Here is a 17,067-nt window from a genome sequence, read left to right as displayed (position 1 = left end):
CTTGCTGGTTGTGCTGACACCTGGCCACTCCTCAGTGGTCTCTGACGTCGCTAAAACCTTCCCTGGTGCCCAGGTGAAGGGCCGGCCCTCTCCTCCAGGGCCACCTTGCCCTCCCAAAACAGCCTGGCCACCCCACTCCCAAAGGATCAGACATCCCTGTAAAAAACGTCTAACCCATTTCCTCTCTGTGGGGAGAGGGACCTAGAGGCTAAATGTTACGCAGCCTAGTGAATTCACGAATTGTCCTCCACTGCTGAACCCACCCCACTCCCAGCTCATTCCTTGACGTAGCCCTCCGTGCCGATGACCAGCTCTGCCCTCCACGATTTCATTCCAGCTCATGTGCCTCTCTCCAAGCATCCCGGGGTCCTCTGCATCCTGCCCCATGAACCATGGGGGCAGTGACAGTGCTGTCCCCGTCAGATGGGGGGTTCCCTGAGAGCAGGAAGTGTTTGGTGCCCCTGGAGCTCTTCCCAGTGCTCAGAGCATGCCTGCCTGTGTCCCAGAAGCAAAGCAGTTGAAGAGCCACTTTACGCATGAGAATTGATGAAGGACCCAGGACCCAAATCTCCAGGTCAGAAGACAGGGATTTGGGTCATTGAAATGATGACTCTGAGTAGGGAGAGGGTGTCTGCTTTCCGGTGGGGGATGCCCTTACCTGTATCCCAAGCCTGTTTTCCCGCCTGAAGGTGGGGACCAGGGCTGTTTACTATTTCCCTTTGCAGTTCTGGAAAAGCACCACCACCCCTGCCCCGGCCTTCTGCTCTGCAGTCCACGGCAGGGTGTAGCATCCAGACCATCCCTGCCCTCTGCTCTGTACCAGAGAAGAAACTTCACTGTTTGTCCATTTATTGAGCCCCTCCTGTGTTCCAGGCACAGGAGACATGGAAGTGCGTGGCACTTGGCCCTGCTCAGCAGTGAGTTGGGAGCTGAGCGCAGGGGGAGAGCAGGGTCACTGCAGCTCACAACTGGAACAACGGTGCATGTGTGCATCACCATGGCTTAGAACTGAGAGTTCTAGAAGGAACCGCAGTGAGTTCAGGGAGGCCAGGTGGGACACACCAGTGTCAGGCGTAGGAGACACACGAGAAGAGAGTTGGCCTGGCCGGCTGCCAGCTGTATTGTCCAGGGAAGGAGATGGGTGTTTCGTCCTCCAGGAAGGGTGCAGTGGGGGCGCTCACTCTGACCCGCGGTCCTCGTCCTCTCTGCCTGGGAAGGGTTCTGTACATGACAGTGGTTTCAGGACTCTTGTCTGTCGCCTCCACCCTTGGGGGGGGCCTCCGTAGTCACTCCTCCCTGGGCTCTCCATTTCCCTAACTCGGCCTGTAGATATGTGGGGCGATCAAAGTACAAGTCCATCTGCCACATCTTCCAGTTCTCAGCCGGAAGCATGTCTGGAGCTTGGATGAGCCACCCCTTAGCTATTCTCTCTAAGAGGAGGGAAGTGGTGATCCAGTATTTGCAAGCCCGCAGGCCTTCCGAGAGATGCGGAAGGTGCTGTGGACTAGGTCATGGGAGACCCAGCTTTAGCTCTGGCTGTCCTCGGCTCACTGTGTGACTCCGGGCAAGCTTTCCATCCCTGAAAAATGGGATTCCTGCCCACACTCTGTGTGCAGGGACATTCACTTCCATTTAGCTACTGAGATGACTTCCATGGCCCTTAGAATGGAATGGCTGAGACATTTAGAAAAGACTCTTTGTGGGGGGGAAGGGGAGGACTTGCCATCTTTACTCCCAAGAGCCTATGCTGGAAGGAGCGGGTGTTGGCCAGGGAAGCTGGAAGGGCATTCTGCTGAAGGATGCGCTCTGGGGGAAGAGGTCAGGCTTTACTGAAGGCGGACTGGAGCTCAGTGTCTCTGACCGCCCGCGGGTGCCGGCTGGCTTGAACTTCTGATCTTCCCCCCACCCCCACTCCCGCCTGTGTCTCTTATCTACCTTCATACCTGCTCATTCATTTCTTGAGTGTACCCTTGGGCCCCTTTGGGGTTGTGGCCCCTGGCAGAAGGTGTTAAGCTGGTAACTGCTTAGGGTGTGATCCCTCCTGGAGTGATTCACACTTATGATTGCTGAGGACACGAAATACCTCAAGGCTAAAGGCATGACTTTTAACAATCATTGATTGTGGGAATAAGGGGGATGTTCCTGGGCCTGAAAAACACACATGATTTTTTGTGGCTTCAGCTGGTCCTGAGAGAGGCGGGGGCAGTGTGTGCCTGGGTGCTGGGTGTGGAGAGGGTGCAGCTTCTGGACTCTGGCTGTCTCAAGCCTGGATCATTGAAGGGACCACCTCCCTGTGCTTCAACCGCTCTCTTCTATGGGACATCTGCCCAGTGGCTTGTGGGGAACTTGTTCCGTCTGTCCGTCTGCCCCCACCATGGAGACAGGCAGAGAGGCATCAGTCACTTTCCCCCGATGCCCCTGCAAATCCACCAGAGCTCATTTACCTTCTGTAGATAGTCGCGCCCTGTCCACAAGGCCCTGCACCATTTGTCCTTGCGGATGCTCTGGTGGTGGAGCTAGAAGAGATAGAGGAGAAAGAGGGCAGCAGAATAAGGCTGTGCTGGGACCCAAGAAGGGCAGAGCAGGACCAGGACCAGAGCTGGAACGCAGTCATTCCTCAAGCATTGTGGGAGTTGAGGGAAGAACTGTGGATTGGTTCATTCATTCACTGAGTCATTCATCGATTCCCACCCCTTTCTCTGGCATTCTCCCTCCCTTTGCCCTTCCCTCCGCAGACACCTATGGGCAACACTCATAGACAGAAACTGCTCATGTTGTGGGTACAGAACAGGCGGCCCACCTTCACTGTCCGTGGTGGGAGGGGGGGTCTGCTCTGGGGACAGCACCCACGTGACCTGGCAAGTCAGGGCAGGGCAGGACGCCAAGGACAGCCGGACGCCAAGGACAGCCTGGTGCCCAGGCCCCGGAGACCAGCTCCATCCGGGTAGGGCAGGCAGTCAGGGGAGGAGAGGTGGGGCCCAGAGTCAAGTCAGTGAGAGAGCGTCCCCAGAGGAGGATGTGGTGAGTCGTCAGAGCACTGAACTTGATCCTGAGAGAGTACTGAGGGTGTGGTGGGTAAGAGTTGGTTGGTTTTCTTTCAATTTTTTTCCCCCTTTTCACCAAGGATTTTGGTCAGGGTACTAGCTGCTCAGATTTGCACTTTCCAGATCCTTCTAGGTGCACGGTGCAGAATGGATTGGTTAGCTTTTTCCAATCCCAGGCTTTAGACCCAAAGTAATTTTGAACCTTTGGCAGAACTGGATTCATCCTGTCTCCTCCTTATCCCTGCAGCTACTCCCCCCACATGCCCAGACCCCCCCTCTGAGGAGATAGCCAGCAAGCCCAGCGTGTGGCCAAACCGTGCTGGCCCTGTCCCCTCCAAGGCCAGCGTGGGGTGCCCCTGGCCAGAGGGTCTCCCTCACCTCGCTGACTTGTTAGCGGCCCAGCCAGCTCAGCCCTGCCCGGGGAGCAGGCTGAGGGTGAGGGGGAAGATCTGGACAACACTTACCTGTTCTTCTGTCTGGCTGGATGGGAGGTATTCCTGGGGGAAAGAGAAAGAAGGAATGAGGGCCGCACTGCTTCCCCAGAGGCTTGGTGAAGTGGGAAGGGCTCATGGTTCTTTGGGGTTCAGTGCCTTTGGTGGGTAGTTGGCAGAATTCCAGTTCCTTCCCATCGTCCTCGTATGACTGGGCTGCTTGGCTGCTCATGGGGGGAGATAGTGTGGAACCCTGGGAAGGGCACAGACTTTGGAGTCTCTGGTGCCTGGCACTGCTTGGACATCCTTGGAAAAGTTTGTAACGGGTCTGCACCTTAGTTTTCCTGCTGGTGATAAAGGGGACGTTGTTGTCATATGACGAGATGTCATATGTGAGCATTCTAGGTGCTCAATAAATCTTTCTCTGCTCTCCCCATCCCCTGTTCCTCATGGGGTGTTGGATTTGGAAGCGAACTCTGAAATGGCCCAGTCAAGAACACATTTTGTGGAGAAGAAAACAAAGGTCAGAAGTGTTTGGTCATAAGTCAGCTTTCTCTGTTTTTATGTGCCTATTTTTTTAATTACAAAAGCAGCCTTTGAGTGCATGCCCACTATAAAAAGCATCAAGCCATGAGAGGTTTGTACAGTAAAAGTTAAAGTCCCTTTCACTCTCTCTCCCTCACTTCCCCTTCCCAGCCTAGACGTAACCACTGTTGACAGTTTCATATTTATTCTTCTAGAAATTTCCCTATGTATTTGCTTATACAAGTGTGTAAGTAAGCAGTTTTGAAAAAAAAACTTTTTTCAAAGAAGTATTTATTTGTTTTAGAGAGAGAGGGAGAAAGCGCAAGCTGTGGGTTGGGGGGTGAGAGAGAGGGAGACTCTCACTCCTGCGCTGACCTTGGATCCTGATGTGGGCCTCCACCTCCGGACCCTGAGATCACGACCTGAGCCGAAACTGAGTCAGACACTCAGTGACTGTGCCACACAGGTGCCCTCCATTGATGGTTTTTATGTCATTTCCAAATTCTTGCTATTACAAACAAGGTGGCAGTAAACACTCTGATGTAAATACCTTAAGATTCATGCGTCAATGGCATTTCTATTTTGTCCATGTTCTGAAGTGAGACTATTGGTAAAAGGTATGTGTACTTCCAGCTTTGATGGAGATTGCCAACGTGTCCTTGGCAGGGTATAAAAGTGCCAGTTTCCTCAGACCCTCACTGACAACACTTAAATGCGTGTATAGAGATAGAGATAGAGAGAGAGATAATATAGACAGTGAAAAAGGAGGAACTACCCTCTGTCCAGATCCCCTGGGACATGACTTCTGCATTAAGAGTATCTTCAAGGAACACGGGTTCATTTTAAGAATTCTTTCTGAGACAAACAGAATCTACTGGAAAGCTTGGCCAGTGGCTTGGCTCACATCTAGACACTGATTCCCAGCTTCACCAGCTGTCTCTGGAGTCATCCCTCGGCCGGATGGCAAAGGCACCAGCAGGCCGGGAGGCGTTCCCTCACTCTTAGGGTGACTGCACCCCCCACATGCCTGAGCCAGCCCTGGGTTTAACACCTGTAGCCCGGCATAATGAATTCTCCAAAGTGTCGGGTTTGACGATCATTCCTATGGCATGGGTGACCCCTACCAGCCCCTAGAGGCCTGAGCTTGAAGCTGGGCCTCTGCTTGGTGTCACCAAACCCGCTCAGAACCACTCCTCGCCGGACAGCACCCACCTTTGTCACTCACCTTTCACCCGCTTCCCCATCAGCCCAAAGAACTGGCTGGCTTTGCCCCTCTTCACCTGCTGGAGCTGGAGGTGAATGCCACCGTCCTGGGGGGAGCGGAGAGGTCATTGTTAGAGCTGCGGCAGAGGCTGGGGCTGGACACGGGACAGGGTGGGCAGCCTGAGTGACAGCAGTATCATGCCCCCGGCTCTGTGCCAGCAGGTGGCTCTGGTGTCTACCTTAGCCAACATGGAGCTTAGACACAATCATTTATAGCCAGTGTTCCACTGCCTGCGTTCCTGGCTTGGGGCCCAGCACTTTCTTGTATTAACTCATTTAATCCTCGCTGAAGCCACACCAGCTAGAACCTGTACGGTCACCATTTTACAGATGAAGACACCAAGACAGAGAGACATTAGTCCTCTCAAGCTCACCAGCTAGGATGTGAGAGATGGAGCCAGAACTTGAACCCAGGTCACCCGGCTCAAAGTCTCAAACACTGCAGACACAATCTCACTTCCTCTTTGCACGTGCTGTATGAAGTGACTGATTATCCCCCACCTACCGATGGGGACACTGAGACTCACGGAAGGTAAATGACTTGTCCAAGTCACGCAGGAAGCGGCGGAGGCAGAATTTGAACACAAAGAGTCTGACTCCGGAACATGGTTCTGCTCCATCTTAGAAAATGTCTCCGACATAGACAGGAGCGGCAGCCGGGGAACTCACGGTGGGCGCCCCATAGGCAAGGCAGGAGGGCTTCCCCAGCATCCCCGCTCTCACTGCTGCTGTCCTCTCTTCCTCCCAAACTCCCCACATGGTCCCGGATCTACCCTACCCCACAGCCTGGGCCTCCCACATGGAACATGGCATGTGGCCTGGGGTGGAGGCCACTCCTCTGGACAAAGACATTGTCGTCCTTGAGCTGATGGGGCGAAAAGTCTAGGCCAATGGTGCCGAACTGAAGTTCTCGTTTTTCCATCAGGCGTTGTGATATTGGCCAAAAAGTGTGGCCTCACTTTCTGGCCTTAACATGAGCCCTCAAAGGGCTTCTCAGCCCTGTTGAGAGGGAGTGATGCTTGCTAGTGGAGAGGGTGACGGTGGGTGACAGTCATTAGACCATCCTCGCGTCTCTCTGTGCCCAGCACCTGGCACAGAGCTTAGAACACAGTGTGTGCAGGATACTAAAAGCTGAAGAGGGGCCCTTTCTGAGCCCTGGGCCGATTCAGTCACTTCCAGTCTGTCTCCCGCGCAGGATGTTAAGGGCTGGGACAGCTGTCTCAGGCTGGAGTCACCTAGCCTGGCTAGGAACCAGAAAAGTCTCTTCGGAGATTTGGACCCACTGCTGAAAAGCTCATGAAAACCACTTTGCTGGGGTAAAAGGCAGCCTGCTAATGCAAGCTGGAGAGAATGGCTACTTATAAATGAAGTCTTAACTCTCTCCCGCCCTCCCTGGGGTTTCCTGGACCCTGGTTTCCTTTGACTCAGGAAAGACCCCTCCTCCACCTGAAGCCTGCCTTAATGCATTTAACCCAAATGCCTAGCTCCAGGGATGACGGCAGGTGGGGGAGCCCCCAGGGCTGAGGCAGTGATCCGCTCATCCTGACTTGTTCCTTCCTTCTGTCACCTCACTCCTCCTGTGTGAATGGTTCCTCTACTCCCAGCCCTGTGTGTCTCAGGGAACAGAACAGCCATGAGACCCAGCTGCAGGGGGAGGTGCTCGCAGGTGGAAGGCCCAGCAGCACCTGGGGAAGCGGATGCTTCTCTTGTGGCTGTGTAGAGAGCTCCCCGTCACACCACTTGGCTTTGCTGGGCCTGGGCCAGGTCCCATGCTGTTAGGCACAGACTCTGCAAAGACCCTTGGGGATCATTTTCCCTCTTCTTCCATGTCACAGGTGGTCAGAAAGCAGCAGTGACCTCCCCAAGGTCGCGCGGAGTCCATGGAGAAGCTGGGACTTGAACCTGGGTCCGTGCACCCTGCAGTATTCTCCACTCCACACGCTTCCACATCAGACAAAGCAGGAGGGAAAATCGCCACCAATGACTGCTCCTTCGATGGCTCTTCCAGTGGCCCCAGGGTCCTGACCAGATGCTGTGTGCCTCATTTTTGGATTTCTCCCCAGTGACCACATTCAGGTCCGTTTAGTAGAAGACAGTGGCCATCGGAGCAAGTACTTATCATGAAATAAGAGAAACGTGGGAGATGTTAACAGTGATCCTGCCCTAAGTTGACCCCCTTGAAAGGAAATTCTGGAATATGCCCTCTGATGCACAGACAAACCAAATCTGATCTCGGACAAATGTGCTTTTAAAGTTGCATAACATTGGACAAACTGACCTTTCTGTGCCTCGGTTTTCTTATCTGTGCAATGGGGATAGTAATGGTACCTTCCCCACAAGGCTGATAGGAGGATGAAACTGGTCAATATTTATGAAGCACTTAGGACAGTGCCAGGAACGTAACATACGTGAAATAAAACACAAACACACACGTACACATACACACTCACACACCGTTGCTCCCATGTACGCGTGCCCCTTTGGATGTCTGCCCAGCCAGGGCCCATGGCCTTGAACCTACCTGCAGAGGGGAGTCCGACAAAATGGCTAACAACGTACAACCTGCTCTCTGGGGAGCTGTGGAAGGGATCTCCCACCCCCTCCGCCTCAGACCAGCACGTGCCTCACCCCCCAGTACCTCCAGGGTCAAGGTTATCCAGGACCCTGCTTCTGCTCCGAGTGCCAGGTCCTCGTCAGCTGTCACAGTGCCTGCAGACAGCCCCATCAGGAGAAGCAGGGGGAGGCAGGGCAGCATTGTGGGTACTCCTCTGTCCTGGGACCCTCCAGGAGCTCCTTGCAGCTTGAAGATGCTGTCTCCAGCACGCCTGGGGCCTCTCGCTGGCTCCTTTCGTGTGTGTTTGGGGGGTGGGGGTGGGCGAAGCTCCACCTACTGTTTGTCCTTCCAGTTACCCTGCTTTCCTTTCTTCAGCTTATCTGGCCCCTGGGGCCACTTCCTATGACTCCCCTCCCTCCCTCCTGCTGGCTGGAAAGACCAATGATACCAGAGGAGGGACCAGACCTCTTCCACTGCTGGCCCAGCACTGGATCCCAGGGCTTAGCACTCTGATGCAACACTGGCCTCACCTTTTGGCTGCGTTCCCTTGGTGGCAGGTGCACAATGGGGCACTGTGTGGGGGCCTGGCGGGAAGCCCAAGGGGGCCTGGTCATCCTGGACATGGGGAAGGGGAGTGTGTGGCTCCTCCCCTCCCGCTGCTCTGCTCCCCTGTAAGAGAGGCCTCTCCTCCAGAACTCAGTGTTTGACCACTTGTCTCCCTATCACGGCACCCCCCCGAAGGTTCCCCTCCATCTAGGGACCTCCACATGTACATAGAAACGCACATCTTGCCCTGAGAGAAATAACATAGTGCTTAAAGGAGGAAAGCTCCGCAGAGGGAAGAATTGGGATTTGCCAGAAAAATGGCCTTCTGCTCAAGTGTCATCCGCTCTAAACTCTTTCCCACTGCTGTCAAAGTGATCTTTCTAGAGCCCTACCCTGGCAAGACTCTCCTGGCTTACAGCCTTCCGGTGTCTCCCCATGGCCCTTGGCATAATGTTCGGGCTCCAAAGCATGGCATTCAAGGCCCTTCTCCGCTTAGGTCCTCCCTGTCTCCCATCCATCATCATTCAATCAACCTTCCATCTATCCATCCTTCCATCCATCCATCGGCCCATCTGTCAGTGTAGAACAAGGGCCCTGTGGTCAGAGACCTGAATTCCAATCCTAGCTCCGCCATTACATAGCTGTGTCACCTTGACACATTTCTTAGCTCCTCTAAACCTTAGAGCCCTCATCTGTACATGAGATTAACAATAGCACTTATTTCCAAAGTTGCTGGCGGTGAAATGAGATCACGCGTGTGCCACACTTAGCACAGAGGCAGGCAGTAAATATTTGACACCGTTAACTGTTATTACTGTAACTGTTATTGCCCTTTGAGGCCCTGGGCCATAGAGGATGAATAAGATGCCAACTCTGCTCTCCAACATCTCCCAGTCCAGGAGAGACCCCTGGCTGGCAGGGAAGCTCTGTTCAATTTGGTGTGTGCCTGCATAGGGAGGGACGGGAACAAGAGAAGGACAAACCCCCCATCCCCATCGGCCCCAAAGCCATTCCTTGGTCCCAGACATGCTGCACTGCCTGCTCCCAGGACAGGCTCAGACTCCCTGCCCCGTGCCTTGACCTTGGCTTGTTGCCTCTGCCTAGACCTCCTTTTCCATCTGGTACGACTCCACCCTCCTTAAAGGGCCCACTTCATGGTCACCTCCACAGTAGGTTTTTCTGCACCTATTTCCTCACTCCAGCAAGAATTGATTCCTCTTCCTCAGTTTTCCCAGTATCCCACTTACATCTCTTGTAGCTGAGCGCAGGGGAGGGGTGGGAGTGGCAGCTGAGAGGGAGAGTGGATGGGAAACCCAGCCCTTGCTCTATTCACTGAGCTTCACAGCCTGGTGTGAGGCTTTGATCCCCTGGAGGAAGGTGCTTTGCTCCATTTCTCCCAGAGGGGACCGCTGGACTGAGAACAGCCCCACCTGTTCTGCTGGGTTACACCCCAGCTATGTGAGAGTGGCGCTGTGATATGTGTGCTTGGCGCACAGTGGGTCCTTAAGAAATGTGCAGTCACTCAGAGTCCAGGCTAGTGAAGGCAGAGAGGGATAGGGGCAAGCACCGAGGTTTGGGGGAGGACACCCCCCACACATCCCCTCCACTCCCACCCCGCCCAGCAATCTCTTTGGTGGATCCCAAGCCTGATCCCAAACCTGCACGGGCTAACATGCAGATTCCCCCCAGCTCAGCCCTCTTCTGGCCCCACCAGCCCTGGTTTCTGGGTCTGTCTCAACACTCCAGGTGACGGTCACTGGGCCTCCCAAAGCGGGGCATTCCACTTTGGGTTTTCCAGTGATGTTGACAAGCTCTTCCTTCCAGGGAACAGTTTCGCTTTTCATCTTCATTTTACAGATGTGGAAACTGAGGAGAGTTGGGCTTGCTCTAGATGCCTGTACTAACTGGTGGCAGACTAGCATCCCAGACCTCAGTCAGCTGCTTCCCGCCTCACACTAGGGCCTCAGCCTCTAAGGGCAAGCAGCCCAAGTCTGGAGGCAGAGTGACAGCATGGACCTCTGGATGTGTGTGTGTGTGTGGGGGGGGGGGAGATGGCTTCCTGTTTTGCAGGTCCAAACAGAGTGACCTTAGGACTTAAGAAATATCACTGGGCCTCAGTTTCTCCATCTGAAAATTGGAACTGCTGCTCATTGGATGGTGGTAAAGATTTCATGAATTCCCCAGTTTTAAAGAGCTCAGCACAGTGACCAGCACATAGTAGGCGCTCAAATAATCCTCACTGGTTTTCTGTGATTATTCGACCTCTGGAACCCTGGACCTCCGCGTGGACTCCCGGCCCCGCCCGCGCAGAAGCCGCCCGTCGTGGGACAGGATGTGGCTGGTGCACAGCAGGGAGGAGGCAGGAGCCACGGGGCAGAGGAGAGGGCGGCGGGAAGATGGGAGAGAAAATCCCAGAGGTCCGGAAGGCCGGGAGGAAGGCAGGGCACCGGCTGGAAACCGCGGCTATTTGCAGCGCTGCCTTCGGGCTGCGGTCTCCCGGCTGGCGCTCGCTGCCCCGGCCGCCCCGCCCGGTGCCCTCGGCCACCCGGGCACGGCCCCGTGCTTGCGGCCTCGGCGGGAGGGCTGGGGCGCGGTAGCCAGAGCCCGGACGAGGCCGACGGCGCCGGGCCGGGCGCGACCCCGGAGGGCTGCATGGAGGCGGGTGCGAGCGGGACGCGAGGGACAGGGGGCGGGTGCGGGCGGCCGTGTGGCCCGCGAGGCGGGTCGCGGCCGCGGCGAGGCTGCTGGGGCGCCGGGTGGGCGCGCAGGATTGCTAAAGGCTGCGGTTTGGCGAAGACCGCGGAGCCGAGAAGAGCAAGGGCGCAGGAGGGAGGGAGTTTTTTAAAGCTGAGGGCGAACAGCAAGGAGGGAAACACGAGAGGAGGGCGGGCGGCGGGCAGGAAGCTGACGTTTCCCGAGCGCCCACTCCGTCCGCAGCAGGAGGGAGGATGGGCGCGCCGGGCGGCGGGCTCCCGGGCGCCGGGCGCCGTGGCTCAGGCGGCCCAGGGGCGGAGGGGCAGGGCGGGGATTCGAACCCGGTGCGCTGCTGCCGCGCGCTCTCTCACCTGCGCAGAGCCCGCGGACGCCGGCGGGCGGGGGGGTGGCGGGGCCCAATCGCCCAAGAAGAGGGTCTGGGAGGCGAGGCCAAGGGGAGAGGGCTTTGGGGAGGGGTCGCGGCCGCCCGGTGGGGATGCTTGTGGGGAGGTGGCGGGCGTGGGGCGGACGATCTGTTTCACCGACCCCCATCCCCCCCATGATGCCGCGGGGGGGGGGCCCTGCAGCTGTCTTTCCCGCGCCCCTTCAGCGCCCCCATGTGGAAGCTTCTCCTGAAGTCTGGTCTCGCCTCCTACGACTAGGAGTTGGCGGGTCCAGGCAGGACAACCGCTGGGTCCTGGTCCCCACGGCCTGGCCTTTGTTTGGCTCGAGAGACAGGAGGTGACGGAGTGGGCGAGGCTCCTCAGGCCGGCAGCCTGGTCCTTCTAGGGGAGGGCAGTGGAGCGGAGTAGCCCGGAGAGCGTGATCGGCGTCACCCCTGAAGAAGGACTCCCGCAGTCGTTGAGGCTACGCTGGTGCATTGGGTCAGGGATCCTGGACTTACTAAGCACCTCGCAACGCGGGTGTTGCCCCAGAGCAGAGAGGAAAGAACCACACAAACATTTATAGCAATTTTAACCCAGCGTGGAAAGTGCCATGGAAGGGGCATTTGGGGAGAAACCAAGATTCCTGGGCCCGCTTGACTCCCACGGATGGAGCAGTCACCCTTCAGACGCTTGGGAACGTGGTTCTCTGCACCCAAAGCGCATAGGAAGCCGACAGAACAGTTGCCTCAGTCCCCAGAGGTTGTGGGGGCCAGATACCTCTGTCCAGAGTCACCGAGGACATTTGGGCCCCAGCCTGCCCTGTTTTTGACATTTAGACCTTCAGTTAGGCCCGGAATATTTCTGAAAGGGCCTGAAGTTATTGCTCAGTTTCAGAAAGAAATTCTCAGAGTCTGGAGAATGATTCAGAACATGCCCTGACCTCACGCTTATGGTCAGACACTTCCCCCACCATGGAAGGCACATCCTGGCCCTGGGGCCCCTCTCTCTGTAGGAACTGGCACCCACTCACATCTTTTTTCTTTTCTTTTCTTTCTTTCTTTTTTTTTTTTTTTTTCCAGTTAGGCTCAGCAAGGAAAGAGAAATACATGGTGGGAGGTATTTGTCCCCAAGAAAGAATCGAGTCAAGAGTAGAAGCAAAGCATAGCACAGCAGCTAAGAATGAGACTCTGGGGGGGCGGGGGGCGGGGTCTCAGGGAGGCTCAGCCAGTTAAGCATCTTCCTCCTGCTCAAGGTCATGATCCTGGGGTCCCTGCTCAGTGGGGAGTTTGAGTCTCCCTCTGCTCCTCACGGTGCTCTCCTTACCCCGCTAGTGCAGCGCTCCCTCTCTCCCTCTGTCTCTCAAATAAATAAAATCTTAAAAAAAAAAAAAAAAAAAGAATGAGATCCTGGGTTCAAATTCTGACCCCAGAATTTTACCCTTTGTGTGATGTCAGGCATCAGGCTTTAATCTTTCTGGGCTTCATTTCCTTTACCCCCAAGGTGGGGATCATAATATATTCACTTTGAAAGGTGCTGAGATATTTTTTTAAGATTTTATTTATTTATTTGACAGAGAGAGACAAAGTGAGAGAGGGAACACAAGCAGAGGGAGCAGGAGAGGGAGAAGTAGGCTCCCTGCTGAGCAGGGAGCCAGATGCAGGACTCAATCCCAGGACCCTGGGATCATGACCTGAGTGGAGGACAGAAGCTTAACAACTGAGCCACGCAGGTGCCCCTGCTGAGATGTTTAAATGAGATAATGCATAAAACAACTTCATGCAGCTCCTGGCACATTGTAAACCTTAATAAATGGTGGCAATTATTATTGCCATTAATAATATAATTAAGCAATAACACTCATCCATGTTTTATGGGACAGCCCAGATTAAGCAAAGTGATTTCACGCATTCCCTGATATTTTGCCATCAGGTTGAGAATCTCGTAAGGACAGGGACTGGGCTTCTCTTGTTGGACTAGCAGTCTGTTCCCTGTGGCCAGGCCGCTTAGACCAAGGTCAGTGTGCCTGATCTTAAAGATAGGGTTCAGGGTGCCTGGGTGGCTCAGTGGGTTAAAGCCTCTGCCTTCAGCTCAGGTCATGATCCCAGGGTCCTGGGATCGAGTCCCGCATCGGGCTCTCTGCTCGGCGGGGAGCCTGCTTCTCCATCTCTCTCTGCCTGCCTCTCTGCCTACTTGTGATCTCTGCCTGTCAAATGAATAAATAAAATCTTAAAAAAAAAAAGATAGGGTTCAGAAGCCTGAGAGCTGAGGGAGGCATGTGAAGGCCCCTCTTGCTGGGGATTGGGGCTTCAGGTCCTGCGCCTGCCTCAGCTGTGGAGGGCGAGTAGAGAGAAGTTTCTCTCCGAGTGCCTGCTTCTTCCAGAACCCTTTATGTGCCTAAAGGCACCCAGAAGTCTGACCCCATTAGTGGGAGAGGAGAAGCTCATGTTGTAAATCGGCCTTTTCTTCCTGGATCTCGGTTAGCGAGTGTGGGAGAAAAGTGAACAGCTAATTGAAAATATAATTATAATGCGCTGTCCTTTGTCTACCCAGTGGAGCCTCCAGACCCCACTGTCTGCGGAACAGTTTGCTTCTCTAGTCCAGGAGGACTCTGGAGCCAGCCATCTGGAGACAGCACCCACGGGGTGGGTAATGTGGCTGGCTGGGGCTTGGCGAGAGGCTCAGGACTGAATCTGGGTCCCGCTCTCCCTGACCGCTGTCCCGCACCTCTGAGCTGACCGAGCTCTCAGAAGTATGCTGAGTTCAGGGGGATCCTGAGCGGGCTGCTAGGGAATTGGGGAGGAAAGAGAGGAGGCCAGGCGGGGGAGTGCAAATATTACCCCGCAGACACTGGGGAGTCACTCTAAGCTTCAGAGCAAAGGATTTATGTGGGATTTGGGGTTTTTTTCCCTTCATGGGGTTCCCAAAGACTTCTCCCCTCAAATGAGGGGATGAGAAGGAGGAGCTGAAGTGGGGAGAAGCTAGAGACCGGGAGGCCTGTTAGGAGGTGATGGTGATAGTCTCAGGAGGCAGGGGCTGGGATGTGGGGGGGTGGCGTGTGAAGGGAGGGTGTCCCCAGGTCTGAGCTCCGGAGGGACAGAGAGGGGAGGCGAGGGGAGGCACTGGGATGATGAAGAGGAAGGAGAATAGGTTCTGGAAGGGCGGGAGGAGCTGGTGAGTATCAGTTTGGACAATCTGACAGTTTAAAGTGTTTCTGTCCATGGGGTAGACCAGGAGGGGCTCGGAGCTCAGGAGACAAGGTCAGAGAACTTTCAGGAGGTCAGTGTACAGGCGAGTAGAGCCAGGGAGAGTAGGGTAACACAAGGAAATCGGGAATAAAAAGGCTGAAGCTGGACATCTGAGCAGCCTCACTATTTAAGGGGCAGGTGGTGGATGGGGTACGGGTGAGGTGGCAAGAGAGACTGCGAAGGGGAAAGTAGAAAGATGGGTGCCCGGGAGAGAGGAGAGGTACAGACATACAGATGAGAAATGCTTATGAAAGATACTATGGATATGAAAAAATGTGTATGTTTAATGCCTGGAAAAAGTACTGCAGAATCCACGCAGGTGGCGGGCGGTGGTCCATCCGGGATGGGCAGCAGGTAAAAGCGAGTTTCCATAACCTATTCGATATCCTAACATTACCTGACTATTTTACGAGAGCTGTGCATGCATTGCTTTCACAATTTTTTTTGTTTTTGTTTTTTACCTTCACAATTTGAAACGAGATAGGAAATACTCGAACTGTCCAGTAGCAGGAGAATGGATAAGCCAGTTGTGGCATGGAACACTACACAGAGGTGAAAATGAATGAATTGGAATGAATCAGATAAAACTCATCAAGTGTTAAGCTGAAAAAAGCAAGCCGCAGGAGGGTCTCTGCGGTATGATTCCATCTGTGCGGAATTTAAAAACATGAAAAATATCAATCTATATTATAAATGGACCCATATACATGTAATGTGTATACACAGACACACACACACAATACATAATCATATAAAATACTCATGGAATAATTGGTACATGCAGGGGAGAGCTTCCCTCTGGGAGGGGGAGGGGGGGGTTGGCGAGGGGACACAGGTGGTTTCAGTTTTCTCTGTAATGACTCATTTAGTAAGCTGGGTCGTGGACATTCAGGTTTGTTGTGCTATTACCTGCACATTTCTACGTGCCTGATATAATTAATACATTTTGAAAAGCCAGAAAAGTAATGGGAAAAGCCAGGGGCAGGGGGAGAAGGGTTTTAGGAAAGAAGGGAAGGATGGGGGCACTTGGGTGGCTCAGTCAGTTAAAGCAGCCAGCTCTTGGTTTTGGCTCAGGTCATGATTTCACGGTCCTGAGATCCAGCCCTGTGTCGGTCTCCACGCTCAGCGCAATCTGCTTGTCCCTCTCCCTCTGGTCCTCAACCCATTGATGTGTGCGCGCTCTCTCTCAAATAAATAAATAGATAAATAAACTCTTTTTTTAAAAAAAGAATTTATTTACTTATTTGACAGAGAGAGGATAAGCAGGGGGAGAAGCAGGCAGAGGGAGAGGGAGAAGCAGGCTTCCCTGGTTAAGCAGTTGCTTAACCAACTGAGCCACCCAGGCACCCCTAAATAAAATCTTAAAAAAAAAAAGAAAGAAAAGTAGAGGGGAAGGGCCAATAGTATGAAATGTGGCAGTGAGCCCTGCAGTGACGGAGGGCTACAGGCAGACCCCGGGTTGCACTGGGGTCAGAGGGTGCCCACCCGCGTTGCTGGCCTGGAGGCAGAGGCTCTGCCTCAGTGTTCCTGCTAATAGCCCTGACATGAGGGTTCTGAAACTCCACTATCAGCCAGTGGTCACCCCGGGGTCCCTCATTGTCTCTGGGACACGGGATGGAGCCCTCACTGTGTTTGATGTTGCTGCAGATGCTACAGGGAAGCCATCCTCATCTCTCACCAGAGAGTAGATGCAGGTAAGACTCCGGGAGAGACTCCTGGAGGACCCCGGGGGGTGAGGGGTGACGGCAACCCTGCCAGCCATGCTGCTGGAGGCGTAGACTGGCCCTGAGGCAGGGGGCTGACCAGGCTGACTTCGGCAGGAGTCAGCGAGTCTCTGGCGCCCAGGGGACGGGTGGGCGAGGACAGTGTTGAGGCTTGAAGGCTTGAGGAGGCAAAAGCCAAATCCCGGTGCCCAGGCATGGAGAGTGGGCGCTGCCCAGGCTTGGCAGAGAGCGGGCTGAAAGATGCAGTGCCAAGGTGGGGAGAGGGGCTGCCAGGGCTGGAGATCAGAGGAATGGAGGGGGGAGGGCCCAGGCACTGTCAGGGCTTGAAGCAGGAGGCTGCCGGGGGCAGGGTGGGGGGGGGGGGAGGGCGGAGAGTGGGGGATCAGTGGAGCCAGGGGGTGGCCAGGAGGAAGTGGGTAATGCCAAGGGAGCAATGGTAGAGAGCCGGTGCCAGCTTGGGGCTGGGGGCTGGAGGCGGGGTGGGCTGGGCTGGAGGGAGCCCTAGAGCTTACTCTTTGCCTTGTTCTCATTCAGTTGTGCAACAAAAACCAATGCCTTGGGGCACCTGGGTGGCTCAGTGGTTTAAGCCTCTGCCTTCGGCTCGGGTCATGACCTCAGGGTCCTGGGATCGAGCCCCGCATCGGGCTCTCTGCTC

At 54.8% G+C, this 17,067-nt stretch overlaps 1 protein-coding gene across 1 annotated transcript; it reads right to left on the bottom strand.

Moving 5' to 3' along the window:
• Positions 1-844: 844 nt before the first annotated feature.
• TAC4 (tachykinin precursor 4) lies at positions 845-8,045 on the bottom strand. Its single transcript, XM_045985979.1, has 5 exons — positions 7,902-8,045; positions 5,226-5,310; positions 3,509-3,541; positions 2,445-2,516; positions 845-1,221 (listed from the first exon to the last, which is right to left on the bottom strand). Exons 1-5 carry the CDS (start codon positions 8,016-8,018, stop codon positions 1,178-1,180), a joined length of 351 nt encoding a protein of 116 aa, XP_045841935.1. The 5' UTR covers positions 8,019-8,045; the 3' UTR covers positions 845-1,177.
• Positions 8,046-17,067: the final 9,022 nt, after the last annotated feature.

Source organism: Meles meles, chromosome 18 (genome assembly GCF_922984935.1).
Source record: "Meles meles chromosome 18, mMelMel3.1 paternal haplotype, whole genome shotgun sequence".
Lineage (NCBI taxonomy): Eukaryota > Metazoa > Chordata > Mammalia > Carnivora > Mustelidae > Meles > Meles meles.
Note: the sequence above shows the minus strand (reverse complement) of the source record. Positions and strands in the feature narration are given on the sequence as shown.